The sequence below is a fragment of the Stenella coeruleoalba genome (genome assembly GCF_951394435.1).
Source record: "Stenella coeruleoalba genome assembly, chromosome: 7".
NCBI lineage: Eukaryota > Metazoa > Chordata > Mammalia > Artiodactyla > Delphinidae > Stenella > Stenella coeruleoalba.
In genome coordinates, this window is record NC_137153.1 from 122,037,298 (window position 1) to 122,047,322 (window position 10,025).

The window sequence follows — 10,025 nt, forward strand, 5'->3', positions numbered from 1 at the left end:
TTTCAGCCATCATTTCTTCAAACCGCTTCCTCCTCTCCTTTCGCGCCTAGACCTTTGCGCGCCTGTTCGGGTTGGACCATCTCTGTTGTCCTGTCTTCAGTCAAGTTCGCTGACTCTTTCCTCTGACTTCTCCATCCTGCTATGGAGTTTGTCTAGAGTTTTAATTTTTGGTTATTTCCCTTTTTTGTTTATATCTTAACATCCACTGCAGAATGTGTTTGCTCACTCAGGCATTTTATAATGGCCACTCTGTCTGTGTCAGGTAACTTGAGCATCCTTGGCTTCCCTTGAGTTGAACGAACCAGCTCTTCGTGTACTGGGTAACTGTAGATTAGATTCTGGACGTTGACCTTACAGGTGTGGGTCTGGTTAGGCCCAGGCTCACGTTCCCACTGCCACCCGCGGGCTGGACCCCACGTCAGCCCAGCCCCGAAAGCCACGCTCTTCCGGCCGCTCCTGCGCGCTGCTCTGCAAGCTCACCGAGCCTTGGCCTGAGCCCGAGGAGCACACGGGCAGCGCACGGGTGGTCCTGGGCGTCACAGCCACTTCACGGGCTGTTTCTCAAGCTGCTCCCTCTGGTCTGGTTGTTGGCACCCCGTCTGGCCTCCAGCCTGCAAGCTGGCACTCCGTTAACCCTGCTCTGTCGTGCCCCTCCTTAGTCCGGCTGTGCCTGGGGCCACACAGCCCCCGGGGATCACCCGGCCTCTCTGCACTCACTCAGCTTCACAAGTCCCCTTTCCCGACCCCATGGCAGGCTGGCGGCTGTGCTGTGTGCAGGCCCAGGAACTGAGGGTGGGCACCGGCGAGAGGTGCCAGTGCTGGGGCCCCAGTGCTGCCCCTGCCCCTGCCCCGCCTGCCATGGCACCCTTGTCGGAGCCCTCGGCTGCCCCGAGCCTCTGCTCAGGTTTCTGGCCACACCTCCGGAGGGGCAGGGCCTCGAGCCAGCTCCCACCTGCACCCGCCTCCCCACCTGCACCCGCCTCCCATGGAGCTTGGGGGCTCGAGCCTGCTTGCTGCCCTCAATCAGACCTCAGCTCGCACGCGCTCTGGGGATGGGTGTCCTCTTCCAACCCCGCCTCCACCTGCTCTCCCCCCCACCCCACCCCCGCCTCCCGGGCCTCCCCGCTCCTCTGGCACGTTTCTGTTTCTCTGCTTTTTGTCACCCGCTTCCCAGTCCTCACACCAGGTGGGCCTGGTCCAGCCTTCTTTCCGTGTGTTAAGCATTTAGTTCCAATCACCCTCTCCTCTGTTGGCTCCCTTCTAATTTTTCGATTTCTGCATGTTTTTGATTCCGATTCAGCTGCTTTTGTTTTATAGATTTTGTAGGTTTCCTTGATGGCTTTAAATTAAACATATCTCCAGTCTTTTCCAGAAACCGCGTCACCTCGCAGCTACCCGTGGGGATTCCTGGCTCCTGTCTGAGGCCGAGCTTGGGCTCCGGGCTGCAGCTCCAGGCGGGTCCCAGGCAGAGCGCTCAGGCTCCGCTGCTGTTGAGCTCCCTTCCCTGTTCTCACCCGTCCAGTTGTTCGGAGACAGACCCAGGGGCCCAGGCTTCCCCGCTGCAGCCGTGGGGCTGGGGCTCTGTCCTCGGGGCGCAGCTGTGCCACTGGCTGGCTCCTCTGGGCACCTTGCCCTCCAGTCCGAACTCCTCCTGGGTCAGCTTCCCCGACCTCGTGTCTGTACCCGGCCCTGCCCAGCCCGTCTGCCTGCGGCCAGCTTGGCTCCGACCCCGCAGGCGACCGGGACAGCCTCTGCTCACCGCTGCCTCTGGCCTGGAGAAACACGCTGTCCCCCAAGGCCCATCCACGTGTCTTCTCGACCGTCACGTTGGCGCGTGCCGAGTGTGGAGCCGATGGCAGTTCACCATCGCTCCACGTGCAGCCGGGCTGCACCTCCACCCCGGGGTGTCCCGAGCTGAGCAAGCAGGCCAGGTGAGCCCCCAGGATGGGCCTGGGCCAGGCCTGAGGGTACAGCTGGGGCCACCCCCGCCCCTCTGCTGCCACCTCCGCTGTGTCCACATTGTCACGTGCCAGGCCCCAGAGGTCTGCCCCTGCCCCTGCCCCAGCCAGGGCACCCCCTGAGAACTCCAAGCCCTGAAACCGGCCCCCCCCCCCGCCCCGCCTGCCGTTCCCCGGTGCCCGGCACTTGCCAGGTCGTGTCCCTCTGCGCCCCCTGCTGGCGGGGAGCACACACGTGCCGGACGTGCTCCAGAGTCTGCGCTCGGGGATTTGTCCACAGAGGCAGCGGGGGCAGCGGCTGGGGACGCAGACTCGCGTCCCGCTGCCCAGTTCAGGGCAGCTCCTAGCGTGTGGCCTAGGGCACCTGCCCCGTCCAGCAGGCACGACGAGGGCCCGTATAGATGCCACGCCCTCCCCGCACAGACTGGTGGGCGCTGTGCTGTTGCCAACCTTTTATTCAGATCCTGAACCAGTGACATGCAGGTTCCCTGGGCCCATGGCAGCCTGGCCCATGGCAGCCTGACCCGCATCTCGACCCTGACGCTGGGAAGTTCCCAGAAGAGGGAGCCTGGGCTCCCTGTGCAAGGCTGGGCCCAGCAAACACCGCCAGGGCCCCACAGGGCTGGCCAAGGGGAACGTGTTGTGCAGACTGTCCCAGAGCCCAGGCCCAGGGGAAGGGGTGGGTGAAGAGCGGGGCCCAGTGTCCTGTGCAGCCCAAGCCAGCCAGAGACGGCCCGGCGGCCCAAGGCTGGCGTCGCAGCTGCGGGAGGCGGTGTGCGTGCGCGAGCGTGGTGGGGGCCAGGCCGTCCCCGCCGTGGCCTCGCGGGGCCCCCCTCCTAAGGCATTTCTGCAGCAAGCTTCTCTGCCCCCGCGCGCTCTGGGCAGCAGCTCAACCCCCGAAAAAGGGCCATGGGCCTCCGTGGCCTCCTCGGTGGGTCCCAGCGCCCCTCAGCGCCTCTGGCTGGCGAACCAGGAGAAGAAGGGGCGTGGGCGCGGGCGCGGGGCCTGGTGGACACGCACCGTGCGTGGCGAGCGCCAGGCTTTGATGGTGGCGTCGTCGCTGGCCGTCAGCAGGAGCTCCTGCTCCTGGGGGCTGAAGACCACCGAGTTGACCACGTCCTGGTGCCGCAGCTTGGCCAGGCAGATGTTGTAGTGGCGGTCCCAGATGTAGCCGTGCCGATCCTCTGCCCCACTGCGAGAGCGCCTGGGATGAGCCCCCGACCGCCCACTGGGGCCCCTCCCCACCCGGCTCCGCCCCCGGACCTGGCCACGAAGTCCCTGCTGACGTCCAGGAAGATGAAGAAGCACTCGTCGTTGGGCGTGTAGGCGCGGTGGGCGCGCAGGGCCCGCTTCACCTCCCGCATGGTCTTGAGGTCGAACACCAGCAGGTCGATCTCCTCCGCGATCGGCGGCGGCTGCATGGGGTCGGCCACCACCGAGCCGCGGGGCCAGGCGCGGCTGTTCACGTACAGGTACCTGCACGGGCGCGCTGCTCAGCAAGGGCCCGCGGACGCCCCCACCCAGGCTGCCAACAGACGCCCACCTGTTGTCGGGGGACAGGCCCATGCCGATGATGTGTCCGTGCACGTCGATGACGTGGTCGAGCGCGTCGAAGAAGGCGTCGGAGCCCCGGCCCTCGCCCAGCACGGGCCCCGCCGTGGTCATCTGGTGCGGCAAGATCTGCTTGATGCCTGTGGAGGCCGAGTGGGCAGCGCCTCAGTGCCTGGGAGCGCCCAGACGCCCGCGGCGCCACCGGCCCTGTGCCCCTGGATCCGAAGGTGCGCCCCGGGGGGCTGCACAAGCGCTCACCCCCAGGGCAAAGGGAGGAAGGGACTCTGCGCACAGACGGGCCCCGCCCCACCCCGGGAAGCCTCGCCCGGGCCCCTCACCGATCTGGTGCGGCGAGTAGGTGAAGCAGCCTGTGGTGAAGATGAGGAGTTTGTTGCCGGCGGCGGCCGTGCTGCGCTCGGGGGGCTTGGTGTGGCCCTGGGCCAGCAGCTCGGCCGCCTTGGTCTCCAGCGCGCACTCTGACGGCTGGGGCTGGGCCCGGCCCTCCAGGACGCGCCGCAAGCCCTTGGCGCGGGCCGGGCCCGGGTCGACTGCCTGGTCCTCGCTGTCGCTGCTCAGGTCAAAGACACAGCCGGGGCCTGCGCCAGGGGCGCCGGCGTCCAGCAGGAGCTCCGGGCTGTCGAAGCGGCTGCAGTCGGCCACCATGACGGTGCGGATGGTGCTAGCGTTCAGGTTCTGGATCTTGAAAAGCCGCTTCACCACGTTCACGTTCTCCGACTCCACGTCCTGGGGGCAGGAGCACAGGGGTGGGCACGGGCTGCTGGGGGCCGCCGCCGGCCGCAGGGCCCCCCCGCGCGCACCTGGAAGGCGTTGTTAAGCCAGAGCACAGAGCACGACGTGATGTCCCCGATGCGGTGCAGGTTTCCCGAGATCAGGCTGGTGTCCGTGAGCCAGCAACCGAACACGTCGTAGGGCTTGTTGCGCACGCGGGACAGCAAGGCGAAGGTGTCTGCGGGGAGCAGCAGGATGGGGCGAGGCGGGGCGGGGGGGGGGGGGGGGAGGCGGGGCTGGGGGCTGTCCAGGCGGGGGGCGGAGCTGGGCGTTAGGGGCGGGGCTGTCGGGGCAGAGATGCAGATGGAGCAGGGGCCTGGGTGGGGCAGCCCCGGTGTGAGGGCCGCCCACCCTCGGCCCACTCTCACCTAGGCTGATGACGGCGATCTCGCCCGAGGAGGAGTTGTGGGGCCCCAGGAACACCCCGGACGCCAACAGCAGAGAATCGTCCTGGTTGAACTGGGAGAACTGGGTGTAGCTCCAGTTGTAGGGCCGCATGTCTGCGCTGTGCAGCAGCGAGATGGTCAGGTCATTGTTCCAGATCTGCATGGGGAGCCGAGCAGGCGCACCTCGTGATCCCGCCCTGCAGGGGGCCCCTCTCCTGGTCGGCTCGCTGAGCCAGTGCTTGGAAACCGCCATCCGGTGCGGGCCCCTTGTCTTTGGCTGTCAGACCGCCGGAGGGATGTGACTACGTGGAGCTTGGGGCCGGCTCTGGAGCAGCTGCGAGCAGGACCCTCTTTTCTCTGTAGGCAGCTAGGGCCGCCCAGCCCCAGCCTCCCAGCCCGGGTGATCCAGGCCAGTGGTCCAGGTCCCGGGCCTCCCCGTGCGGATGCAGCAAACGGGCCAGCTGTCACTCGTGGCCTGGCCCTCTCTCCCTACAGGGTTAGCCGCCCTCACCTTCACGGTGCAGTCCTTGGAGCAGGAAGCAAACTGGTAGCCTGAGTGGGAGAAGCTAAGGTGCAGGACCTGGTCGGTGTGCTCCTCGAGAGTCTGCACCTCCACGCAGGGCACTGTGTCATAGAGCCGCCGAAACTCCTCGTACCAGGATGTGGCCGCTGTGTGTGTGTACGGGCGTGTCACGCTGGGGCCCCACGCCTCAGAGCCAGGCCCCTGACAGCCAGGGGCCAGCCCTGCCCTCCCTTCGGCCTCCCTCCCGGGCCCTGTGTTTTGAGGCACAGCCTGGCTGTCCTCGACCAGCACGAGGACCAGTGGGCTTCAGGGCGGAGTGCAGGTGCTGACCTGGGTGTCGGGGCACGTTGCGGGCCACCTGGTAGTAGCGGTAGAACTGCTCCCTCCACAGGAACTCATCCCGGGACACGGCCTGCCACTGGTGGCACACCAGCCCCGCGGCCAGCACGTCGGCCGGGCCCAAGTTCAGGAAGATCTGGTAAACGAGGCTGTCGGGGAGCAGGGGTAGGCCCCCCTCGTCCATCGTGACATTCTGCCCAGGCGGCCCTGAAACCCATGCACGGTCCCCTTAGCCGCCAGCTGGACCAGGGAGGACACCAGCCCCCAGGCCCAAGGAGAGGCGCAGGGGCCTGCGGCTGAGCTGAGGCAGCCTGCCGACTGCCCCGCTGGGAATTCCAGGGGCTAAGCCTGTGCGGAGAACCCCCGCGGCCGAGGATCCAAGAGCTTCATCAAGCCTCCCGGACGGCCACGCTGCTTGGACCCCGCACTCCTGAGGGTCCCCGGAAAGGCCAAGTCATCCCCGGAACAGGCAGCTTCCGGGCCTGGGCCAGCCTGAGGCGGAGCTGGCGGCGGGCCCTGAGACCCCAGACCCACCCTCACCCCAAAAGCCCCCTCCTCGGGACAGGCCTTCTGTCCTGAGTGGGGCCCTGGGCGGGTCCCTCTGACCGCCCCCCACAGGATCCCAGGGAGTCGTCTGGCTGGCAGGGCTGGTGACCGCTCTGAGGCCGAGAAACGAAGGGTCGGTGGCCCCTGTGCACCCTGCCTCTCTGACCTTGCTGCCCCAGGCTTCGGAGCTGTCAACATGGGACAGGGATCCTTCTCGGGAGAGACCTGGGGCGGCGGGACGAGGGCCAGCCCGCCTGCCCCAGACGCCGCCAGGGACGCCAGCCGGCCCTGGGCTCTGCCCTCTGGCCTAGGAGAGCCCTGCCAGGTGGGCGACGGGCCAGTGCGGCCACTGCCGGGTGAGCTGGGGACGGGGGCCGGGGGGCCGGGCCCGGGATCGGGGCGGGGTGACGACGCTCCCCGGGGCCAGGGCGCTGGGGTCCGGGCCGGGGTTCGGACATGGCTGGTGTCGACGCTCCCCGGGCCGGCCCCACTCACCGCGGCCGCCTCCGCCCGGCTGCGCTGCCCCCGCCCCGGCGCCAGGCCTCTGCCCGCAGACCCGCTTCCGCCCTCCGTCGCCGCTCCGGCCGTCGCGTCTCTATGACCGAGCCCGCCAGGCCAACGTCACGAGCCCCGACGCATCGATGGCCGTCGAGGGCCGAGCCCAGCAGCCCGCGTTGGCTGTTACTGCGCCTGCGCTTCAGGCCCCGCGGCCCGGGCGGTGCTTCTTTGTGCGCCTGTGTTTGCTCGGTCTCTCCAGAAACAGCGCCCCTGGCGGCCGGGAGGGGCGGCGGCCGAGCGCCGTGGGTCGTGGGCGGGGCTGCGGGCGAGGCTCGAGATCTCCGGTTCGAGACTAGGCTCCGGCGCTTCCCAGTGTCGGGCACAAGTGTTCTTCGCTGTGGGGATGAGACTAGTCCGTACTTCAAGGAGCTGTTGGCGGTTTAAGGGAGATGAATGTGCAAAGGGATGAGCACTAGCCACACTGGAAGTCACGTGGGGGCTTGTGGGCAAGAAGCCAGAGGTCAACTCGGACTTTGTACACAGGACATGGCGACAGGGCCCTGCCGGGAAGTGCAGGGCCGAGGTCAGATGTGCAGGGTGAGGCTGAGTTCGTGAGGAGGCCGGGGCAGGGGCAGGGCCGGGGTGGGGGGCGGTCCGTTTGCTTGGCCCAGGGTCGGGGGGGTGGGGGATGCACACAGACTTCCCGGGCCGGACGGCTGGGCAGCAGGCAGTGGACTCCGACCCGGGACTTGACCATCCTGCCCTGCGCCTCCCCCAGGCCTGTCACCGTCGCTGCTGTCGCCATGCTGCCCCCCAGGACGGCATCCCTCCTGACTCTGCTCCTGGCCGTCGGCTCCCTGGGTCAGAGGGTTCAGAGACCCCCTCGGCCCCCGTCCCCCATCAGCGCCATCCAGCCCAAGGCCAACTTCGACGCGCAGCGGGTAGGCTTGGGGGAGCCGGAGCGGCGCGCGCCCAGCTTTGCAGCCCCCGTCCCCGCGTGCCCTCACGGGGCCTGTTCCAGTTTTCAGGGACCTGGTTCCTTGTGGCCGTGGCCTCTGCGTGCCGCTCCCTGCAGGAGCAGGGCCACCGGGCTGAGGCCAGCACACTGCACGTGACTCCTCAGGGTGCCGCCATGGCTGTCAGCACCTTGCGGAAGCTGTGAGTCCCGGCACGGAGCCCCGCCCCCACCCAGCCTCCCGACTCCCACCCCGGCCCCCAACTCTACCCCTGCTGCGGCCTGCGGCCCTGCGACCAGGGTCCCGGCAGGCCCCACCCAGTTTGGGGTCCCCAAGCCTGCTGTGCCTCCTCCCACCCCCACCCCCCAGGGATGGGATCTGCTGGCAGGTGCGGCAGCTCTACGGTGACACGGGGCTCCCAGGTCGCTTTCTGCTCCAAGGTGAGGTGCGGGCCATGGGGACAAGGGTTCAGGGCTGGGGGTGAGGCTGACCCTGACCTGGCTCTGCCCAGCCCGAGGCGCCCGAGGGCCGGTGGACGTGGTCGTTGGGGAGACGGACTACCAGGGCTTCGCCATCCTGTACCTGGAGCGGGCGCGGCAGCTGTCGGTGAAGCTGTACGGTACGTCCCCGCGGGACCGGGTCTGCACACCCGCAGGGCCGTCTGGGTGGGCCCGGATGGGCACATGGACGCTCCCCTCCCTTCCCCCTGCCCTTGCCGTTAGGCCCAGATGTGGGGACAGAGAGGAGACCGGGGGTGGGGGGCAGGGGTCAGATCACAGCCCCCGGCACACAGCCCAGCTCCCAGAGCGCCCTGCCCGCCCAGCCCGCACCCACCCAGCGGGCGCCCAGGAGCCCCGTGTGTCCCGCACACAGCCCGCTCGTTCCCTGTGAGCGAATCATTCCTGAGTGTGTTTGAGCAGCGGGTCCAGGGTGCCAACCTGACCGAGGACCACATCCTGTTCTTCCCCAAGTATGGTGAGTGTCCCTGCGTCTCCCGCGGTCCACCTCGCCCTCCCCCGCGCCCCGGCCCCGCCACCCCTGACCCCAGCCCCGGCCCCCAGGTTTCTGCGAGGCCGCGGACCAGTTTCACATCCTGGATGGTGAGTGGGCAGCGCCGGTGGGGCGGTGTGGCAGGGGGCTGGCAGCGCGCGGCTCCCTCCTGGATGGGTCTCGTCTGTGCTGCAGAAGTGAGGAGGTGAGGCCGGCGGCGGCAGCCCTGCACCAAGCAAGCAGCCAGGGCCCTGGAGGTGCGGCTCTCGCCGCCCCCTTGCTGAGTGGGGGGCTCTCTCCCGTCCGCCCCTGAAGCTGCGCCTCGCCGCCAGGAGCTCGGGGCGCTGCCTTCATTAAACGCTGTCAGTCTCAGCTCCTGGATTCTTCCTTTCCACGCTGGACCCGGCCGGGGTCTCTGCCCACCTGTCATCTCACGGACACGTGGGGCCGCTTCCCAGGTGGGCCAGGAGGGCATCGGCTTGTCTCCTGGTGAAGAGCCCTCCCCAGGGAGGTGGGGGTGGGGAGTGGCTCCTCCTCAAGGCCTAGAGTGCCCAGACTCCCTGTCCCCAGTGTCCCCTCCTCTGGCCATCGTGCTGTGGTTGTCCTTGTCTTTCCTGCTCCCTGACTCTGTGCACGCCTGCCCTGCTGGCCTTGCTGGGCTGCCCCGGGTGGGCCCAGGACCTGAACTCGCCTTGTCCAGACATGTCGGCCTTTTCTAGAGGGATGCGGAACCCGCCCCTCAGGTCCTTTTTATCACCTGCTGACCACTGAGCGCCCTCCTGGGAGGCAGGGGCCCAGAGTCCCAGGGGGCCCTGTGGCCAAGGCAGGAAAGGCCCTTGGGGAGGGTAGGCAGTTTCAAGGGGGCGGGCAGGGAGGCTCCGTTCCATTTCCTGGGTCGTGCCTGGGCCTGGGGTGAGCTGGCATCTGTCTTAGGAGGATGTGAGGCTGAGCTGCCCCTCACAGCCACCACGGGGGCTGGCAGGGCCAGACAGGGCACAAGACTGGCCCGCGATTGGGACCGACCCCCCCGGCGCTGAGTCCACTCCTGGCATCGGGCATCAGGTGCCCCTGAGGGGAGATCATGTGGGTGAGCGGCCAGGAAGCACAAAGAGAGGTGGGGGGATCTGTACCCCAACCTGGGGGAAGCAGGCCTGCCAGTACTGGGGTGAGCACGGGGGCTCTAGGTGCAGAGGGAGGGACCCCTGGACAGACTGGGTTGCCCCCAGGAGCCCACACCCAGTGTCAGCCCGAGGTCACCAGCCATGAGGGCCCACAAGATGACCTCTGGCCTGTAGAGAAGACCTTTCTGGGACGTGGGAGCTCCGAGGCCCAGGGAGAGGCAGGCGGGGACTGGAAACGATGTCTTCGCCCCCCCAACCGCTGCCTGAAGGGGCCCCTCCGAGTGACTGTGGACCGTTGGGAGGGGGTCGAGTGCTGGCACAGGTCCACACACCCCCCCAACCCCCCCGTAGACTGCGCGTCCCTTCCA

General features: G+C 68.2%; 2 protein-coding genes across 4 annotated transcripts; one reads left to right on the forward strand and one right to left on the reverse strand.

The window, feature by feature from the left end:
• Window positions 1-2,402: 2,402 nt before the first annotated feature.
• FBXW5 (F-box and WD repeat domain containing 5) lies at window positions 2,403-6,707 on the reverse strand. 2 transcript variants are annotated; one of them, XM_079926050.1, is made up of 9 exons: window positions 6,588-6,707; window positions 5,538-5,753; window positions 5,196-5,353; window positions 4,667-4,841; window positions 4,328-4,476; window positions 3,848-4,253; window positions 3,502-3,649; window positions 3,222-3,434; window positions 2,403-3,150 (listed from the first exon to the last, which is right to left on the reverse strand). In XM_079926050.1, the coding sequence occupies exons 2-9, from the start codon at window positions 5,728-5,730 to the stop codon at window positions 2,907-2,909; spliced, it is 1,686 nt and encodes a 561-aa protein (XP_079782176.1). In that variant the 5' UTR covers window positions 5,731-5,753; window positions 6,588-6,707; the 3' UTR covers window positions 2,403-2,906. The 2 variants fall into 2 exon arrangements, with proteins under 2 accessions (XP_079782176.1, XP_079782177.1); XM_079926051.1 differs by lacking the exon at window positions 6,588-6,707 and adding an exon at window positions 6,259-6,401.
• C8G (complement C8 gamma chain) lies at window positions 6,335-9,313 on the forward strand. Of its 2 annotated transcripts, XM_079926053.1 has the most exons (7): window positions 7,104-7,187; window positions 7,369-7,531; window positions 7,612-7,748; window positions 7,916-7,986; window positions 8,058-8,165; window positions 8,420-8,521; window positions 8,608-9,313. In XM_079926053.1, the coding sequence occupies exons 2-7, from the start codon at window positions 7,394-7,396 to the stop codon at window positions 8,847-8,849; spliced, it is 798 nt and encodes a 265-aa protein (XP_079782179.1). In that variant the 5' UTR covers window positions 7,104-7,187; window positions 7,369-7,393; the 3' UTR covers window positions 8,850-9,313. The 2 variants fall into 2 exon arrangements, with proteins under 2 accessions (XP_079782178.1, XP_079782179.1); XM_079926052.1 differs by lacking the exons at window positions 7,104-7,187; window positions 8,608-9,313 and adding an exon at window positions 6,335-6,448 and having other exon boundaries at window positions 8,058-8,552.
• The last annotated feature ends 712 nt before the right edge of the window (window positions 9,314-10,025 follow it).

Bases quoted from the DNA above. Each gene is read 5' to 3' on its own strand.
- FBXW5 (XM_079926050.1), bottom strand. From the start codon at position 5,730: ATGGACGAGGGGGGCCTACCCCTGCTCCCCGACAGCCTCGTTTACCAG. The intron at 4,477-4,666 runs GTGAGAGTGGGC...TGCTCCCCGCAG, and splicing joins GATCGCCGTCATCAGCCTAG to ACACCTTCGCCTTGCTGTCC. The intron at 3,151-3,221 runs GTCCGGGGGCGG...GCGCTCTCGCAG, and splicing joins AGCAGGGACTTCGTGGCCAG to TGGGGCAGAGGATCGGCACG.
- C8G (XM_079926053.1), top strand. From the start codon at position 7,394: ATGCTGCCCCCCAGGACGGCATCCCTCCTGACTCTGCTCCTGGCCGTC. The intron at 7,532-7,611 runs GTAGGCTTGGGG...GGCCTGTTCCAG, and splicing joins CCAACTTCGACGCGCAGCGG to TTTTCAGGGACCTGGTTCCT. The intron at 7,749-7,915 runs GTGAGTCCCGGC...CCCACCCCCCAG, and splicing joins GTCAGCACCTTGCGGAAGCT to GGATGGGATCTGCTGGCAGG.